Below are 21,872 nucleotides of genomic sequence, written 5' to 3' on the forward strand. Positions count from 1 at the left end.
TGATTGGTCATATTTATATAGAAATATTCTCGGATATTGCAGATTCAAGTTTATTCAAATAATTACCTCGTGGTAGAGTTGTGCTATAATGGGTGATCAAGGTTTTACGTTGAAATTCATAAGAATACATAGGAATTGTCGTTGAAAGTCTTATATTGAATAAACAAGAATCCACAATTGATCATCAATATAAAAGCATCAGAAAAGTAATATAAATTTTGATTTGATCAACTCAAGACCAACCAGAAGAAAACTGGAGCCATTTAAGTGGCTCATTGTTAAACAAAGGAATATAAATCAATATAAATCATTTTATTATCAGCTATGTTGCAACCGTTAATGATATAACGCCGCTTAATGATAAAAATATAATTTATTTCATATAAGTGTTGCAACTGTAGCGCTTAACGCTATTACAATATCATTGTATCATTGCATTTATGTTTGACCTTTTCAACCGCTAATGCTAAATCGCCACTTGATGAAAGATTCATATTATTAAGCGGATGAGCATATCAGCTATTAATCTAATGATTTATATTATTAGGCGTTGTAAGCGTTGGATAAATACGCTTAATGATATTTGTATCATTAAGAGGCGTTAAATCATTAGCGGTTGCTACACAGCTAGGTTATCATTTATCGCGTAATTTAAATCAAAGTTCCTTGGAGATTGTAGATTAAAGTTGGTTCTAATTCACCCTCTCCCCCAAACCCTCTTTTGTATTCAAACTTTTCAATAAAAGATGAGCAATGTGTCCCCGGGACTCTTATTGATTTATTTTAAGGATTTCTCGCTCTGTTATTCTGAAGTTTGTAAGCAATTCAATAGATATATTACAAAAATACATCATCAAAAACGAAAGATGGAAAAAAGCATAATTAGATTTTTTAAAAATATGCTTTTGTGTCTAAATTAATGACAATCCCTGCGTAAGAGTCAGGTTTACAAAATATTGTTTGGAATATCATCTTCAGTTTTTATTAGTTTTATATCATAATGGGTATCAATAATAGCTTCCTCGTTTAAATCAGAACTTTTAATTTGTTATATGGTTTTATTAAATTAATGGATCATAAGAATGTACGTTATGTACAGAGTTTCCACTAAGTTGACCGGAGACAGGTGGGAACACCAAGTTTCAGGGTCTTTCGTCTGACAAAGCGATGCACTGTACATTGTTTATCTTATTTAAAAATAACTGATTTTTTCCTTAAAATAATATACATGTATATTATGTGTTTATCGATAAAAATAATTTTAGAAACAAATATTTAACAAACTGATTTTTGGTGGTGATTTTTTGAAATTTTAAGTTTGTTGAAACTGTTCTCAGTGCCTAACTTTATACGCATTGAAAAAAGTTTAAAAACGTGATACGCGAATGCGTAAAGGCGGTTTGATTAAGTTTGGACATTACGCAATCATTTAACAGCAGCTTATAGGTGGCCTAATGGTTTCTTTATGGACTTTGGGCATTTTGCACCTATAAGCTGCATGTTCATGGTGGATTAAATGGTGGCTTAATGTAATTAGCTTCTTTAAGTCACCATTACGTGTACGTCACTATTGAAGTGGCAATATCACGCATCTCTTCAAAAACAGACTTGTTAAAGTTTTCCTATAGGATATGGAATTTTTTTCATACTCATAAATGTATACACTTTCAGAAAATTACAAATTTTATAAGTAAATAATTCTGATTATTTCATTAAAATTGATAATTATTTATGGTACATAAATATATACATTGCAACGTGTTCGAGGTTCCACATTCCATGCTATGACGCATGCGTATTGTTTTCATAAATAAAACAGCATGGTAAGAGAGGGAATCCCGGTAGGCCTGCTACATTGTCAAAGTCGACCAAAACGAAAAACAAAACCAAAAATAGGGATTGAAATTAAATAACAACTTTCCTGTCAAAAAATTAGTCGGGAGATTAATATATAATCATTGGATGAAGAAGAAACGGAACCTCGGCGACATTAACGTGGGGCTCGCGTAGGTTTTACCCTACAGGTTTGTTGATAGTTGATACATGCTATCATTTCTCGTATCTCCATAGCTTTCAAAGAACAAAAAATCAGTGTAAACTCAACATAAAAATGCACTTATGACATATAAAAATTATTGCCATTAGAAGTGCAAATTGTATTGGAACTGCAGAAAGATATTTTGTTTGACATTTTGCCGCAATGAAGTATGATTTGGTGGGTTTTCCTTTCCTGCACCCCAATACACACAGCGTCAACATTTGTACTTAATCATGTTAAATTCGTCTGAATGCAGACTAAAATGTTACTTATTATTAATTTACCGAGGAGTAAAGATATTTTGATTCTGAGAATTGCTTTTAACTAATATTCCATTATAATTGTAAACCCTACATTGTATGCACGTGCCATTTTAGAAATCACGTGGTACAAGTAAACAGGTCTAAGTTGTACGACCCTTGATTTTCTGGCAGATTCTAATTACGTTAATTTTGTATGAGGAGAGAATATCTATTTTTCTCAAAATGCTTACTTCAACTTTTTACCTTATTCCTGAATGATATATTGTGTAAATTTGAATGAAAAAGCACACGATTTGCAGCCGTATTGCCGCTTTAAGGAATTGATTTAAGATGTGTTCTTTTCATTCTGTTCACCAAACCTCTAATACGAAGGTTGTTCGAAAAGTTCGTGAACAACTGTCATACCTTTTTCATTTGACGCTATTGGTTATCCAAATTGGCATGCCATCCAAATTTAGTATACATATTTAACAATAAATCCAAATTGTATTAATTTTTTCAAATTATAACAATTTATTCAAAACGTATCCAAATTTTAAAAATGCCAAAATCGGATCGCGGAGCAGGTCAAAATTTAGTAGGTTACGGACAACGCTCTAAATAATGTCTGTAGTCACATTCTCTGTAAAATGGAACAAAAACGAAAAACAACCTAGATATTCTAATGAAGAGTTGTTACATCGATTCGTGTACCAAATTATGGTTTTATATTTTGCTTTGTAAAAAAAATCAATTTGAGAAGGTAGGTCGTCCTTATTGAAAATGACAAAAATGATGACGTTTTAAAACGTCACGGATCAGCGGATAAAGATGCAATTTTTTGTTTTACTCAGAAAAAATCCTTAATAAACTCTAAAAATGTTAGATAAATATGATTATATGTCACACGCAAGTTGTGCATGTCTGTACAAATATTACAGGCAGTGTTTGAGTGACAGAAACTCTGTATCGGATGAGGATGACCTGTGAAGAAACGATTTAACTGTAAAAATCTGAACAAAATAAAAAGTTGAAACGTCAAGGAAAGACAAAGGCGCTTCAAATTGCTTATCCTGTTAATGCAGAGATAAATTATAAAGGGAATTAAAACCTTAACAAAGGAATTTATACAAAAAGAGCAAAAAAAAAATTAATTTTTAAACAAAAATGTCAAGTAATTGAAAAAGGAATTAATAAATGGGCATTGTATTATACTGTGTGAAATGTATAGGGATATTATTTTTTAGAAATTCTCGACGCTATGTTATGACATTACATTGCCGTTAAGTGTGCTCCGCTGGTACAAACCATGATGATTTTAAAATGAAGTAAATTGATTTCTGTTAAATCGAATGGAATGAAACTTCACGAATCAATAAAAGAAATATTCTTACATACTTTAATGTGCTTATTTTAAATTTCTAGGGAGTAATATAAAGAAGATCGACATCGTCCACTAACTTTTCGAACAACCCTCGTACTAGTAAATTTTTTTTATTATTAAAGTATAATTTGAAAATATAAGGCTTGACACAAGACGTATATTAATTGATTTCCTTTACATCATTTATTTTCTTTCAAAATAGAATATGCCCGGAAAAATAACTCCAGTTAGCCTTTACACCTTGCGCATAACTGTTATACGGTTTTATCCAGACTTTTTGATTTGCCTTCATCTCTACGATAGCTGAGGAAGAACATTGGCCAAGTTCATTGTCTGATGTATCTGCACAGTAATTAGAGCCAATTTGGGTGTCTTCCTTGACAAGAAGAGTAATATAATATTTCTTCATCGCTGCCAATATTGTCCAGTCAAAGCGGTAAATTCCGTCGACAGGCGCTGTAAAGACACCAGTTTTTGCATTGTAGCCACCGCCAATGTTAAGGAATACATGTTCAAATAAAACTTTCTGGCTGCTTTTCAAATTGTTTTGCGCATTTGTCATCTTTGCATGGAAAGCTACAGCCATTTTGTTATTCTTTGAGCCTGCAAAAAAATGCGAAAAATAAGCATAAACAAACATATTATAATTTTCCTGAAACTCAGCATAAACAACCTTTTTCTTCAACCTATTGCTGCTGAGGAGAACAACACGGATGTATTATTTCCCCCGGTGTCTCTATCTAATTCCATTTGTGGGAAAAATATCAAACAGGTTCAATCATTTATCATACCTAAGATTTTTATACACGTTTTCTCAAAGTGCGTTAATTTGGTCGATATCAATGCACTTTGAAATTTTATTTTTTCAAAGTGCCTTGATTTGGTCCTAAATTCAAAATTTTTTTTCAAAGTGCGCAATTTTTCGAAGTACGTTGTAACAAAGCGAAGTCATGGTCAAAGATCTTAAGCAAAAAAAAAACTTTCATATTTTTGAAGTCATTGATTCAATTTGCAAAGGAAAAGTAATGTTATCATCATATACATGTATGCATTAAACTTTTTTTTTTATATTGAAATATTTCAGATTGGATATTTGGAATTCGGAAGTCATATTTCAATATTAAGAAATCCGTAAAGAGAAACGGATTTGTGAATTTGAATTTTGCAATTAATGGATTTTCTAAAACGCCATATTCTGTGGGAAATGATGCTCAAATAACACGTATTCGTATTTTTGTTGAACTTGAGATTTTTCAGAAAGAAATAGACAATTTGTATAAAAGTCATATTCGATTTTAGTCATACGAGTACCTACGATTGTAATCCCTCTATTTTCAAGTAAAATGTTTAGACTTTTGCTTTCAAACTCTTTAAGGTAGTCCAATCCTCAGGTCTATAAAATTAGCAGTTAAGTTGTCAAAAATACTTAAAAAGTATCTTTGAATCCACAAAGTTATGTAAATGTATCCACAGTATTTCTTTAAATTTATAGTTAATCATATCATATAGGGAAAATAGTCAAATCTCCAATATTTTTTTGCAGAAAATGCGGATTGGAATATCAGCAACGCATTTTCTAATTGCAAATTGATCAACAAATATATTTTAGGCTAAAAACGATAGGTATCCAGACATTTAGAGAAATTGATTTTTATACTTATTTGATAGTTTTTGTCTTTTATTTCCGTCATGTATTCTATAATACATAGTGTAAAAGGCTTTTGTTTTCATTGCAAGACACCAATAACTTCTTACTTCTTACTTCATGTCATGCTAATAAGGCTAAGGCTGGATTCAACGAAATCTTATTTCTCTAAACCTGTATTATTAATCTTTTGTCCTTTTATAGGGTACAAATGTAAACCTTTATAAAACCTTTTCTAAGACTTTTAAAGACTTTAAATCTTAAAGAGATGAATAAAATTAAAATCGTTGCATGATAAAAATTTTATTTTCAAGATTAATTTTGATGCATTTCAAATTAAATATTAATTTTTGCCGTTTTCCTTTCTGGCTGAGGATCGGATATCCTTTAATACAACGATTCTTCAGTGCCTGTCCATATATCCAACATCTAAAACAGAATCCTTCTATTTGTTCATATTTTTTTTTTACCCTACAAGTCCTGTTGGTCACGTCATTGCTCATGATGTAAATAATGTAATAACGAGGAGTTATAATCATCTGCAGTGTCTTTATATGATTTGAATAAAAGAAGGAATAAAATCAAATGCAATTTATCAATGAAAAGGCCAAACTTCCGAGAATCCTAATCTTTCAAAACGAATTACAATTACGATATCAAACTACCACTGTCAGTTGAAAAAAATGTTTTTAAAATCAGTTATCATCAATTAAAATTGCTATTAAATTCTCAACCTGTTAAGAAATATATAGAGATGATCATTTTGTACATAAAAGAAACTAAAGTTGCTATTAGAAAGGTTTTTAAGTTTTTGATTCAAGAACTCTTAGTTTTTTTTCGAAAACAAAGATTTCCAATGATCTGTTGAAATCATTTGAAATTTATTACCCCCTCATTAATATAAACTTCCTTTGTAATGAAGCAGAAAAATGTTAAAGAACCACAAAATGAAAAGAAGAAGTGTCTAGATGTGGCTTTAAGGCGGACTTTTAAATGATTGGGGTGTGCTATTTATTAGAAATTGGCATTTTTAAACATACATTGTTTCGATATATCCCTCTGAGCTCGTATTTAAATACAGAATCTTAAATATCTATGTGACATAAGATTAACAGACATACAACTGCAAGTATTTGCATGTATCAAATATTTGATTATACTCAAAGGAATTAATAAAGAGTATCTAAATTCTTCGAATTCTATGACAATTCTGTACAATTATCATGCTAGTACACATTAATTTTCGTTAATTCAAAATTTGACTGATTTTTGCATAAGAATTATTAATTCCATTACCTTTAAACGGAATTTTCAAAATATTGTTGTTGTTTTTTTTTTTTTTTTTTTTTTTTTTTGGTTTTACGGATCATGTCAAAGAGTACTAAAGGCGGGATATTCAGTCGAACGGTGATTTTTTATCTATGACAAACTGATCCCGCGGGTATGTTAAGGAAGCATATAAGTCATTTTTCGGGAAATTTAGACTTTTTAAAGAAAATTAAGTTTGATAATTTACCAAAACTGCTGATAAACGTAAACTATTATTATCTGATGCATAAAGATAAAAGAGTGTCTAAAGCAATGACGTGCACCACCACCAAGGCATCACGTGACTTCTATTAAAAGCGAAATTTTCCTTAATAAAAAAGCTAACAGAAAAACTATACCCCGGAGTTTGATAATTTCTTTGAGTAAATAATGCTGTTGAAAAACATCTATTTTGCCTAAAAAGTGCTGCTAGAATCCAACTGTCCCGTTAGTAAAATAATTATTCCGCACATTCCCAGGAAACCCTACCCGATGTTTTGAATTTTTTACATATGAACCCTGATTTTTCATAAAACCATGCTTAACTCGGGATTCTAGCAGCACTTTCCAACTATTTTAGGAGGCAAACTTTCCATACGTACAAATTTTATGTTTTGAAATATTCAGCTTATTGTTGTTCTGTTGCATTAATTTTGTCACAAATGACAGAGGAAAGGCCGACCGGGATACATATATAGCTGACTGTTAAACGCCATTTTACGTGTCTCTGTATATGCAGTATTAGCCAAATTCTCTTTACACGGCATGATCAATTCCCACCTTACTTGATGTACACATATGACGTCATCGGTGGTAGATTTTAATCAAAATGATAGCATACAGCATTACAAAATAAAAGCATTTTATTTTTGTTAATGTTGACACGTTTCTATTCATTTTCTGGAGTTAAGTTACAGCTCTAAATACCAATATTACGAAAACTTGTGTTTTAAAATTGACGTCATTTCGCCTACTATGACGTCATAATGTAAGCACTGATTTAGTCAAGGTAGAATATTTTGTAACTATGCTTCCTTATTCCCCCTGCGCCCATCACCGTTTTAAGAGGTCCGAATTTTATCTCCTGCACATTTATATATATTCAGTATACTTTTGAGCTTAATAACAGTTTTTTATCACACATTTCCTCGTGGAATTTCTAGTATATAAAATTACAAAAGGATCAACTGGTGCTGGATATAAAAGAGTAAAGTTGTGGAAATGTATTCCAAAGGTTAGTTTCAGACAGATGGGTTTTCTATTGATAAGTCCATGTGGCTAAAACAATAAATAAGTTGCAATTCCTCAATTAAAATTTTTATATATAGTAAAATTGATGACTTACGGTATGAACATGGTCTTTTCTCGTACCCAACAGCAGAGCATGCTTCCTTATAGGACGAGATACTCTTAATAAGCTCCTTTGGATCAAGAATCTTGGATTTGGTTGGTTGAATCATTATTCCAAAGAACAAAACAAAAGTGTACAGCAAATGCATGATAATAGGTTTTTGATTATCTGAAAGTAAAGAAAAAATATTAACATTAATATGAAAAACGGCTTTCATTACCATTGTCATCATTATTATTATCATCATAAACAAAAATAACAAAATCTTTTAGTCAGCGGAAGACCTTTTCCTGTTATTTTTAGATTTCTTTTTACTTTTAATTTTATTTTTTTTCCCGATTTTGTGCGCGCGAATTCTCGAAAACGGCTTAATAGATTTCCATGACTTGTACGGTATGCGTTTTAATGATGTCACTTCCGGTCTGAGTTATTGCCAATTCATGATTTTTAAAGAGTTTGGTTGTACGGAGATTTTCGCATGAATGGTTCTAGAAACGTGAAACCTTTAGACATGATATACATATGTCTGTAGATCTTCGTAACGCATTTCATTTTTACCGGAAATTCCGCATGACAGCACTAGCCTTATTCCAAAAAAGGCATGTCGAATATTTCAAAAACCTTAGCGCCTTTTCTTCTATATCTCTTTTTATGTAAATAATTTGTAAAGAAATGCTAAAAAACTGGAAAATTTCAATATCTGTCATCTGATATAATCAAAAAGGGGCTGGTCTCTAATATAATGGATTAAGAGGGGCCAAAAGATTTTTTTTCTTAATATTTCAACAGCCATACGACTAGGCTGAGGATGTTGTGATTGTTTTTTTTGCACACTATTAACTAGCTGAAAAAATTGTAATATATTAAAGAAACAAAATTGTTTAAAATATCAAGTGGCAGCTAGTGACTTCATCTAAAGTCGTCTAATGACGTCACTTCCGGACAAACCGGACGTATTCAGAAAATACATATTTATGCCATTATTGACACGAGTTTTGGGTGAAAGCTATCATCTGTAGCATAAAACGTTATTTTTTGTCTATTGACGTCACTTCCAGTCGAACTGGAAGTAGCAAAAAATAGCATACTTTTGAAAAATTGCAATTTTCGACATAGATTGAGAGTATTTAAATCTTAGGAGATAGTAATGCTTATTTTTGTAAGTTTACGCCAAACTGGACAGAAGAGAACTAATCGTTCCTTTGCAACGAGCTTTGCTTTAGTAATTTTTTTCTAACATATTTTATTTAAATGCAATTATTTTAATTTTGATTTTATTTTAATTTCTGACGATTAGGATCACTTCTGTTCAAACCATAAGTCGTCTAAAAATGCTTCATTTTACAAAAACCAATATTGAATTCAATCATTTTAGTGCTAAATAAAAATACACGTTTTCCTCGGAAAATAGTAGGCGCACTATGCAGCAAATGTTAATTCAAAACCCAAACATGTGCTTCAATAATTTCCTAAATTTTGTGCTTGAATTATCCACCTTTTTGGGACAAAAAGGATACGTAACGCTGCTAAGACACTTTGACAACTGTGCACCGGAGGTGATAGTACATATGACAAAACATCTCATTATTTTTTTATTTATGCATTCATGTATTTGAGATTTATTAGGTTTATCTTCATGAAATATAACATAAAGAATAGTGAATATTTAAGAATGCAATGGTGATGTTTTTAAACTAGACAACTTGTTCACAATTTTTACGGACAACCCTTGTATTAAAAAATTATAAATGTAAATTACAGTCTTACCGGTTTGATCTGCAAAACGAAGTTGCAAATTATGCTTATCTATTTATATATTCTTCCAGTAAAGGGTTAAAAAGTTGAGTGAAATTTTGTCATTTAAATGTAATATGATACATGTAATTCATGTTCCCCGACAAGGCTAAACTGATCCCTGTTATTTGTCATTAAACTGAAATATAATAGTTTAGGTTCGATTGATAGTTCCTTGTATTGCATATTTGAATTTTAAGTTAGATATTGTTTGCTTTTAGATAATGTGCACATGAACGTCTAATTTAACTAAGAGATATATTTTGCTGATAATTTTTTTCTTTTTTATATAATTTAAATAATAATTTATATATGTAAACTCCAAAATCTTATACTGTGAGATTCATTTAGACGTACATGTTCAAATGATGCTTGTTTGAGGATTTTCTCTTCGATAACTGTGGTTTCATCGAAAAGGCAATGTCTAGATCATAGCACATTTTAAATTCCGCGGATGGAAATTAATACGAAATGCACACTGTGAAACAATCCCGTTGAACTTTCTTTAGAAATATAGATAATGGATCCAGCAGAATACATTCAAAGAAAATTGTAACAACAAACCCCGTGAATGAATAAGAAGTGTCTAAACGTAGAACAGATTATACATGTAATGACGGTGTGTGTTTGCATTCAAAATGATTGGAAGTGTTTGAATCTTAGAATCGTCTGAAACTTGGTCCGCTGGCGTCACTCACGAGCACGAGTAATGATGCAACTACATGCCAAACAAATCTCATTGTTGCGTAAGAAATTTTGACCAACACAAACTTTAGATCTAGTTTAATTATGAACTGTGATTTGCAGATATGTTTATCTTTTACTTGCACCAGAACGCAAGAGAATTCACACTGGGTAACAGTGAAGAATTTATTAGAGTCAATGAACAGTTCACTTATGGTAATTATGACCGTTCTTTGAAAGATATTCGTTTTGACCCAAGTTGGCCTACCTGGGTTGCCGTGAAGTTCAGTTGTAACTAAAGGAAACTCTTGCAATTACGACGAAACACACCAGGAGCAATGCACAAAAGTATTGGTAATCTGAAGGTCAGTAATCTCCTAAGATCTGTAAGAAAGAGCAAATCTATTTTTCTCCAATATTTCTGTGAACATAAAACCTGGTCTATATTTAACCTAGTAACATTAAAGATATCATCAATACACATGAAGGTGTCTGCTTTATGAGGAATTTAATGAATTTACACCCTGTTTTGTAACCATTCAAAGCTCTTTTTACATGCTGCCTTGGAAATTATTTGTAAAACGAAATTAATGGCTACCTAACAACAAAGATATACGATAAATGACTTTAACTCTTCAATCGTCAATTTTCCTTACTTCTGCAGTAATTCTACCTTTGTCGCCTGAATACGGTGTAAAAATATCAGCAGTCTTTTTTAAGATAATATTTTTGTAGCTTCTATGGTTTTTGGTTACCTGTCAGCAAATGCAGTTTATCAATAAGTTTTTTTTCGACCATTATAAAGAGCACACGGCGGTTGTGACCGGTGCAAAGGAGATACTTACTCCCCCATGACACATGATCCCATCTCTGAGGTTTTGGAGGTCCGTGTTTTCTTCCACCCAATATTTAAAATATTGTAAGGACTTTTGAGCTCAAAAATTGTTCGTGATCACCACACATTTCATCATGCATTTACCCAATCTTTAAGTCAGGTGACAAGTGAAATATTAGGGAGAAGTGCAGGGCCACAAAGATATCATTCTTTAATATTAATTTTTATAGTCTTTATGGTTGGAAGTCATACGACAAGAAATAATAAGCAATAACGCATAATCTGCTCATGCATGTACCACTGTTAACCATATTAGTGATATTATATACATTTTTTTTTAAAAGCATATAATGCTTAAACTTGTGTACTACTGCAAGTTCAGAGAAGGCCTATTCATTCTCATTTAAATGGATTTAAAAGGTTTGATCCGTAGATTTTGAACATTTTCTATTTCCACAATTCTGATTCAAACATGTGCTTAAGTTTATAACAATAAATATATGCACAGTTAGGCGCGTATCGAAATACTGTAAAATCCAGCGCTCCTCACAAAATTCCAATAAACGTTTGTCATTTTTTCGTCAAAAAATACTTATTTGAGATAGTGATAAAGAGATAACAATCTTTTGAATTATTGAATTTTATATTTTTGAGTTGCTCTCAATGTTTCTGTGATTTACACTTATTTTGTGGTATCTTTAAAATATTAATAGAAATCTCTATAACACATATTTCTTTTCTCGATTTCACATCCCCGCCCGTCCACCTCATTGCTTTTCCAATCATGTATATTTTTATCGAAAGCTATAAATTCTAATTTTTAAAAAATATTTTTTTTATTTATCGAAGCTGTTGTTATTCTTAACAGAAATCTGGAAACTGGATAACGTGATCACAGACATTATTTGAATTGCAAACAAAGTGAGGAAGAAGGAAGAATGTATAACACACTTTACTTTTTTATGACAGCAAAATCATACAGACCTAGCTTTCTGTTACATGCAAGTATAAATTAAGAGAAATATTAAGAAATTGAAGAATCTGAATAATTGTTTGTAACAAAGCTAAACGTAATCGATATCACAATTTCGTGTGATGATGCACCAATGCAAGTGCCTTGACGAAAATCAATATAAGGCGGTGATGAAATACGTATTCCACATCTACACAATTTACTCTGTCCTCAACGAAAATATCATTCTTCTACATATCTAAGCTCGGAAAAAATGACCCACCGAAAGGAACCAAATCGCGGAACTGGAGTTATAAAAAAAAATTATAAATACGTGTATGTTTCGATCTTTTGGGGTTTTTTTTAATAAAAGGACATGGACACAGATTCAGCTAAACATTTTCAAAATTACTTTTTTTTCCTTTTTATAATGCTTACAAGTACTTTTCTAAGGTTTTTTGATAATTATCAAAAAATTGAATTTAAGTTAAGTTCTCAAGATACAAAACAGGTCTGCATCTAGAGCTCCAAACCTTTGTTATGTAATCAAGACTCAAGTCATTAAGTTGTGTACATAGGTTAAATATATTAATATGAATTCGTTTAAAGTAGATTAATTCAATAAAGAAGTTAATTCTAAATACGATTAGACAGTTTCTACTGATTTAGTGAATCTTGCATTTCAATAAATATTATAATTTCTATAATATGAAAACAAAGACAAGGCACAAACCTTGCTTACATCATGAAAAATTTTAAGTGCGTTATCTCCTTTGTAAATTAACAAATGACGTTCGGATTTCTCATAATGTGAATTTTTTATAACCAATTTTAATGATAACCTTGCTTTTTATTGAAGGCAAGGTAAACATTAAAATTGGTTATTAAAAATCAATTGAAACTACACTGTATGTCCATGTCTCTTATAATATATTATACTAATAACTAACGTATATTATTAAGAAACCTCGATGACAATTGAAATCCACATTTTTAAGAAAAAAAGAATATCCCGTGGTCATCTTTAATTTCTGTTACTTAACAATGAATATAATCAGATTGTAATGACACCTTTTAATTCAACAATGTTTACATACATGTATTTGTAATGGTATTAAGTTACTGTGATTAGTATTTATTGATAAGATTTAATTATTAAAAAATATAATACGCATTATTTCTATTTAAATATATATTAACCAATTTTAGCAATAAATGAAACAAAAGCAAATATCTTACTCATAATTTTGAACTCTGTGTAAGTCATATTCCAACAAAAACATATTCAGGGTAATTGATTTTTTTTCGCTGTTCAGAACATAAACAATAATTTGAATAGTATTATGTATTTTACGCATTCGTATAAGAGATAAATCACCGATCAATATATCGTGACAAGGGTGTTTTTCATATTCACTTACATGTTTCAGTGTAACATATTTTACAAAATAAAATTTAAATTACAATCGATTTGAACATGCTACAGTTATAGGAAACAGGTATGCTAAATAAAATTATGATGGAATTCTAAATGTGTGTAAGAATTTTTTTCATATTTAAATACATGTAGAGGGTCCTGATGACACTTATAGTTTACAAATTTATAAGAGGTTTTTTTTTTTTTTTTTTTTTTTTTTGTTTCATTTGAATTAGGGAACACACATCGATACTACAAAGTATAAAAAAAAAAGTAACATGTTCAAAGCATTAGAAACATAAATCTTATTACATGTATGCCTGATGATGAAATGCGCATAGGTTTATCCGTATGAAATTCTTTTTCAATATTTGAAAATAATTTAGGACAAAATGTATTAATTAAAGTCGGGAATGGCAGAATGAAGATGGTTTTGACAATTCATTTTTTTTAATATGATGCTTTACAAACAATAATTTACTATCGTGGTAAAGAACTATATGCGGTATATCGTATATATTTGCCCCCACAAAAGTCAAATTTTTGAAACTTCCTGAAATGTGCTGAATTCAATAAATTGTATGAGAAAAAAAAATTAACAGAAAATATTAAAGTGTCAAAGCAGTGTATTCACAATTTTTGTTTTTATGACGTCACAAACTAGTCCGATTTTATGTCCCTTTTCAGAAAGAGGACAAAATGGACAAAATTTCAAGAATTTTAGCTTTAAAAGGACAAGATAGGGTAAGACCAGTATTTGGCCCCCGAATTTGGGTGTCTTTCAAAATGACCCAACAGTTTATCCATAAAAACGTGTTGTCATCCCTGCCACAAAATGAGTGTTGGTTTTAAGATTTCGAATACACAGGGGTCACAGTGAGGTCATGAAATAGGTCAATTTTCGAAATTTCTCATTTTTATACAAATTTTCATTAATTTTACAACATATTTTCTTTCGGAAAACATAGAGCACACGCTTGCCTATCTACCAAATTTATATATTTTATACACTGATATCAGACGCAGTTTATGTGTAAAAATCTCAGATAGGCAAGCGTGTGCTCTATGTTTTCCGAATAGAAATGTATCTCAAATATGATGAAATTCCACCAGAATTGAGGAAATTTGGAAAAATGTCCTCTTTCTGCACCCTCTAGTGCCTTCCATGTAAGCTTTGAATCAAAATTTGTACTTGTCTTAAAGTAAGCCTCATTTTAACTTCTTAACTACAAACTGTCACAATTTTACCAGTGTTCTAATTTTTATATCAAATAAGGGGCCAGATTCAGCTTTTACCCTATATTGTCCTTTATAGAGCGCAAGTTTGTTCAGGAACAATATTGACATATTTCATTGATATTATCATTCTACACATTATGTCAAAATATTGATCCTGAACACACATGCGCTCGGTGACTTTTACTCAAAATATCGACGAAATATGTACATTTTTCTATAAAAATCATAAAAAACTGAAATTTACGTCATGTTTGTGACGTCATTACGTACATATGGCGTCATTACTTATGAAAATATTCAGTGCTTTGAAGCCAGCATATATTCCCCTGTTTAAGAACTTAATTAAATATATCTCCATCAAAGTTTGATTTTTGGGGCACATATTGGTTACTACCGAATAATGTTCTTTGACAGGATTTTTTTTGTAAAGTAATCATTTTGCGCACTGAAATGATCAATGTTATCCTATAATGATTAGCTATAAAAAAAATGCAATTGTTACAAATAATTTCATTCATGTGAAATTTCCTGGTACCTAATTTTATACTAAGCAGCTACACTGTTTCTTTTATCAAACTAGTTTCACCAAATTTATATACCTAGTAATGTGTCCAATCAATCAGCAAAGCTCTCATTGATCATTGTTGGTCTGCTTATGAAAGGAATGAGTTACGTTTTTGAACTGCTGACGTTTTCAAATATATACCACATTTCCCATATATTACCCTTAAAGTTGTGATGTTTTATGGATTTCGGATGATTTGATCTGCTTTTTATTCCCCCAAAAAAGTTTGTAAAGGAAGTGTTGTGTTTCGATAGGAAATCAGCCATACTTGTAAGGTTTCCATCAGGGTAATGTCAGGGTATCATAAAAGAATCCCCAACAAATCACACATTTCGTGTTCTCTGCGTCATGATCAGAAATTGACCGGAAAATCCATGGACTAATCAGCGTTTAAACAATGACAGTACGATAAATAAATTGGAAAATGTCATTCAACAAAGCAACGAAACCAAAAATTATTGACTATGCTCTTTATTTGGGCAGTTGATTAATTTGAAAAATTATTAACACGGTTCAAATGAATTGAATAAAATTATGAATAACGACAATAGTTTGTATAACATATCAAAGATTCTCAAAATTTGCCAATTTTAGATCATCAATTTTTTAAAGGCAGATTGTCAAGTTATTGGATTTCCTGAAATAAAAAAAAACTAATGAAAAAAATAATAACTCAAATTGAAAATTAAAAGGACTGCAAATGCTAATTAAATTAATACTCATTGTCTCTACACATTGTTGTCTTTGAGTTTTAGGAAGTGAAGTCACACGTGCATGTACAACCAACAGCTAATCTTTCCCACACTTTTGAATACTGTGACCTACGACCATCAGAAGTTGATTTTCTTTTAACTTGAACAAATCGGTATACCTCTTGACAATGGCAAGCAGTCCTGCAGTGTAGATCATGGTTTGTGTTAACGCTCTGACAGTTTACATTCAAACACTTGGCTTTAATCATTGCTGATGGTATTCGATTAACATCTCGTGTTATAACATATTTCCAAGGACAGGAACTAAGAGTTGAATAATGTTCATATCCTGGCATTGGTTGATCAAGTGGTACAATGGTAACAGTGATGTTTATATCATGGTCAAGGCGTAAAGTGTTCATGACACCTGCTGTTTCTTCTCGTAGTGAACCATGACGACTAGCCAGGGAAAATGAATCCTTCAGGGATTTCACCCCAAAATGGTTTTCTATCACGTTTTGTGTTGAATAGGCTAAACCCCAAATGTGGAACAGAATCAGAAGACAAATCTTTGATAGAAAATAAAGTAAAGAAATATGAAGAAATGTGCATTTATTTCGAAATATAACACAATGCATAACACCTATTCGCTTAATATTTATTCACAGTTACACACACCAATAGATTTATTTATAAGCCTATCAATTTTCTTCTTTTCCCCAGAATTTAACGTTCATTATAGAATAAAAAGTTCAAATATACTTTTTGTTTTCAGTTGAAAAGCCATCATTAAAATAAATAATACTTTCAAGTCCCTGTGTTTGTTGAAAATTTTATTTTAATTTGGGCCACGTCTTTATTTCAATTTTCTTAAATCAATTTACGAAGTAGTTATTTAAAAGATACTACCTTGAAACCCATGCTGTGTGTCTGTTGAACTTTGTAATGATTATTCTCTGTACAATAAATTGTTTCTTTCACTTATATAGTCTTGCTAGATATTCTCAGAAAAGTAGAGTTCAGGAAGAGGAAATATTTATAAGTACAGATGAAATTATTTGTTATATTCTGCATAATATAATGAATTCCAGCCAATTGTTAAAAACACTTTATAAGCGTTTTAAATAATAGGTAATTATATATTTCGACCGACAGTGTAATCTTAAAGATATACATACAATTTGGATTTTTAGCCATAATTAATCAGTAAAACAAAAGCAAATTTGGCGAAGATCCCCTCAAAATTCCTTTTAATATTGTTAAAATTCACTAGGGAAATTCTATCTCTTACAACCCAATAGCTACTTTTATTAAGACAAAATATGGAATTCGTTATATGCATTACCTTGCTTTAATCAAATTGATTTGTTATGAGTTTCATTCTAGATTACCTAAGTTTACTCTATCTTTATTTAATTACTATTTTCATAGCCATAATTAGACACTTGGATGTCAAAATATTTACTTTCTTAATTTAATTTTATGAATGCATTATTCAAACGATAGTCGAATTCTAAATAAAAAGTATGGCAAATGGTATATGACGTATTTATTTCTCAAATATCCTTTCACTTTAATATCTTTAAGACTTAACATAAAATATAACGCAACAAACGCGGGAAGGAAAGAAATTAGAATCCTAATTCTCAAAAATGTGCGATTATCTGCATGACGAAAATATTTGCATTTTTTTTAATAAAGAAAGATTAAGAAATTGCCAACCAATATTTTCTAAAGCTTATTCAAAACTTCTCTGATGAAAATTGAATTCATGCAATAACAAATATGTTCAAAACTTTTTTGAGAAAAATGAATTCAAGTCATAACATTTAACAAAGATGTTTCAATCAAAAAGGAAAATATCACGCTATAATTTTTAAATGGCGATTTCCTCTTTTAAATTCTTATGTATGCATTGTGAACGACCTTTTGATTTAGAATGTTTAGAGAACAAATTCAAACAATTAACTTTCAAGGAAATAAAATGATTTTTTTTTTCGTTTTTTCAGATTATTGCAAGGATAGCATTTCGGACCTATCCCCCTTGGCATATCATTTCATATCTTATGTGTTGAGAACACTATTTTTATTCCGAAATTTGAAAGTTATAAAGGATTTTTAGATTTTACTCTGTTCCTTACGTACATTTTTGGGCCTATAAAACAAAAAAATAAGTAATGTAATGACGTTAAGCATAACCATATCTTATATAATTATAAACATCAGTACAAAGCTTTCCAAAATGTATAATCCTTTTGGAGGAGGGGTAAACTTAAAATTCATACAAAAATAAAAACCAAAAAATATTTTGAACGCCTTTAAAAATCAGTTTTGCTAAGAAGATCTGGATGAATACGACATTGGAAAGAAGATTTTTTTATTTTTAATTGACACAAATAAACATTTTAAGTAAATAAAATAAAGAATAAAATCTCTGAAAGAAGAAGACCTTTTTTGAAACACCAGCGTGAAGTAAATAATTAATCAGGTTAGTGTACAGATACTTCCCCCAACATCATTGGAGGAAAAGAAATGGAATGGATTTTTTATACAAATCTTAAAATTCAAATACCCTTATAGGAAACAAAGTATAGACTTTAATTTACATGTGTAAATTCATAGATTTTTATTTTCAAGAGTTTTTTTTGCTGAACACAAAACAGACTTTCTAATTATATATAGTTTCCTTACAGAACATCAATCAGATTTCAAATCTTTTGCTAAAATATTCAATTTATGAAAAGATAAAATGTTCCCATCTGATTGTTTACTATTTAGGTCATGCAGTCCATTTAAATCCCCCTTTTGTTAATGATTTACAAGCTGTGGGACTTCCTTGACAGGTTAGGCCTAATTAGGCGTAGCGATCTGATTTCCTTTCAGTAACGAATTTCATTGAGGTATTTGATTAACCCATTGCATTTCGAAGAACAAATGGGTGTTCCTGAGTGAAAATAAAATCCTACAATACTTGAACGGAAGTGTATTTTTGTATAAATTGCTGATTGTTGTGATATGGAATTTGTTAATATTAATTATAAATATAAACTATTGATTATGTAACTATACATACACGTATGTTCAGAGAATAAAATCTAATTGTTATTTAACCTAAGCATTTTTTATGACTTGGAATTGGATTTATTTTTTGAATAAAAAAAGAAAAAAATATTATCGAATTTTAAGAGTAAAACAGATCTTATTCAATACAATGTACATTCTCTCTCTCTCTCTCTCTCTCTCTCTCTCTGCGCCGTTAGGTGCTTGAGGTGGTTACAAGGTATTTCCACCTGGCTCGGTCTTCAGCTGCTCGTGGTGCTGTCTCCATGGATAGACCTCTGGTCTTTACGTCTTTTAGGACAGTGTACTTATCTATAATTTCCATTTTTTACAGGTATCTTTATGTCACCCAAATTTTCCCTTCACAAAATAACATGTCATTCCACATTTTGTTTCCATAACATACTTTTCAACATGAAACAACCATTTTAGATTTGTTCTCCAATGAGTCTGCTCATTTTAAATTATATGACAACAATTTATCTTTATGACAAAGGTCAATTCGTCAATTTGCCACAAATATATTTGATCAGATGATGAGATAAGTGTCATAAATACATGAAATATGAGTAAAAATGAAATCTGATACATGTACAATTACAAATTGACAGGTTCCATGATAAACTTTTATTGTATAAAAATGTGCAGTGTCTTTGACAGCCTGGATACCTATGCTTTTTTGCTAAAGTAAACATTAGGTGATTTATTTGCCTTTGCTTGGTTTTTGAGAATTTAGAGACATTTTAAAAGGATTTTCAATTACTCAATGCCTGCTTTTCACAAGCTAAAGATCTTAGTACCCGTAGGGAGTATTTCTTAACAATTATGGAACAACTCGAATAGATTTAAATAGCATTTCTTTTAATATCAGTTTTATTTATTTTTCTATCTTAAATGATAAACTATATTTCTGTAACAGAGAAATACAAATGAATAGTATGACAGACATGATTTTTTTTGTTTTGTTTAAACTGTAATGGCGTAGTCTCCGTATTTACACGTCAGACAGACTTTGGTGATTTAGTCTTGTGTGTTACTAGTATGTGTATTTATCACTTTTTTTTATAATGCTTTTTATTAGGGTCAAACAAAGTAAATGTAAATATAAATGTTTCATGAATTAATAAATTTCCCAAAGTGATGTTATGAATTAATTGATTGCAAAAATCTATCTTGTTAACGTACACATTAATCAATATCATTTTTTTTATTTTTTAAAAACTGAAATATATCCTATCCCTTCCTTATCAGCAATTTTCATTTCAGCTAAGTTTATGCTGAATAAGTTGACAAAAATTGAGATGTATGTATACCTTTCATTTCACGCAAAGATATAAATGAATGAAATCAATATTGTCTTTTTTAAAAAATGATTCTGTTACAAAGAACGTATATGTAATTATAAAATTTTATAAAACAAACACTGGGATGACGTTAATCTAACCTGCTAACCTTTATAATCTACCTGCTTCCTCCATGAAGAGTTTGTTCTAGACTCGTGGTTTAATTCTTTTTTTTTGTTACGGAAGTGTTTAGCTTCTGATGATTTTATCCCAATTCTTTTTATTGTTTTATATTATTAGATATGTAGACAGACTATTTAATTGGTATTTAATTAAGGCAGTTTATATTTATCCATAATTGCGACCGGAAACTAGGTTCTTATAAAAGGATTCATAACAAGAATAATTAATATTGAAAAAATAAGAAGTATATCTACATACAAAGAAGATCAAGAACATGGGGCAAGAAGGACAACAAATGTTAAAATTGATTATTTTGGTAATTTTGGTAATTAGTCATTACCTTTTAATATGTATTTAAACAATGCGACCATTTTGGGGAAAAAATCAATTTCTATACGTGACCGCCATATTAAAATTGGCATTTTCTGTATTAAATTGAATGGTAAAATTTTAAACAGAAAGTTATTTTTGCAGGTACAATTATTATTCATTTTTCAAACTGGTGCAAGTTTCGATGTCGAATGTAGTAGTCAGCTTCAGCTTTCGTTCACGAAAGACGAACGGGACGTAATCAGGGAGAGTCAACACACAGCTCAGTTCGGAAATGTCTCTAATAAGACGAAGTGTGAAGATTTTAGAATGATGTCAGATCCTAGAAACTACATACCAGCCAATGAAGCCGCCAACTGCCCTTGGATTTTTACAAGGAATATTGATCATAATAGAGTACCATCCACATTGTGGGAGGCAAAGTGCGTTTGTCATTGTGGCGTGAATATCGTTGATTGTCTTCATTACAGATGCATGCCGGTATATACATATGTTAAAGTGTTACGAAGGCTGACCTGCACAGAGGTCCAACAGGAGATGTATCCGCTAGCCGTAGGATGCACACAAGTTAAAGTCGTTCGAAGGATCGGAAGATATGAAATGCCAGAATAGACATTTTAGCTCTGAACGTCGATATCCGCAATCTTATTAAATTTAGAAGTTGTGTTTGTTTAAAATTATCCAGTAATTCTCTCTACAATTGCATATTTCTTGTGTTTTGATTTATCATTCTCAGGTTTATTCCAGGCTTTTTTATGTACGTATTGTTTCTTTTTCCTTTAAAATATCTTTTTTGTTTTACTTTTTATTCTTTTTTTTCCATTCATATAAAAAACTTCAGAAAGTTTCTCCAAAAGAACAATAATAGCT

The 21,872-nt window shown here is 30.5% G+C and overlaps 1 protein-coding gene across 1 annotated transcript; it reads right to left on the bottom strand.

The window, feature by feature from the left end:
- Positions 1 to 3,850: 3,850 nt before the first annotated feature.
- Positions 3,851 to 8,131, bottom strand: LOC134256235 (complement C1q-like protein 4). Its single transcript, XM_062738896.1, has 2 exons — positions 7,963 to 8,131; positions 3,851 to 4,267 (listed from the first exon to the last, which is right to left on the bottom strand). Exons 1-2 carry the CDS (start codon positions 8,114 to 8,116, stop codon positions 3,858 to 3,860), a joined length of 564 nt encoding a protein of 187 aa, XP_062594880.1. The 5' UTR covers positions 8,117 to 8,131; the 3' UTR covers positions 3,851 to 3,857.
- Between the last annotated feature and the right edge of the window lie 13,741 nt (positions 8,132 to 21,872).

This window comes from Saccostrea cucullata, unplaced genomic scaffold (assembly GCF_032062105.1).
Source record: "Saccostrea cucullata isolate Sc308-1 unplaced genomic scaffold, CSIRO_AGI_Scuc_v1 ctg3016, whole genome shotgun sequence".
Lineage (NCBI taxonomy): Eukaryota > Metazoa > Mollusca > Bivalvia > Ostreida > Ostreidae > Saccostrea > Saccostrea cuccullata.

Excerpts from the sequence above, each read along its gene's own strand:
- LOC134256235 (XM_062738896.1), bottom strand. The coding sequence starts at position 8,116 with ATGCATTTGCTGTACACTTTTGTTTTGTTCTTTGGAATAATGATTCAA. Across the intron at positions 4,268-7,962 it reads GAAAAGACCATGTTCATACC|GCTCAAAGAATAACAAAATG; the intron begins GTAAGTCATCAA and ends ATTTTTTTGCAG.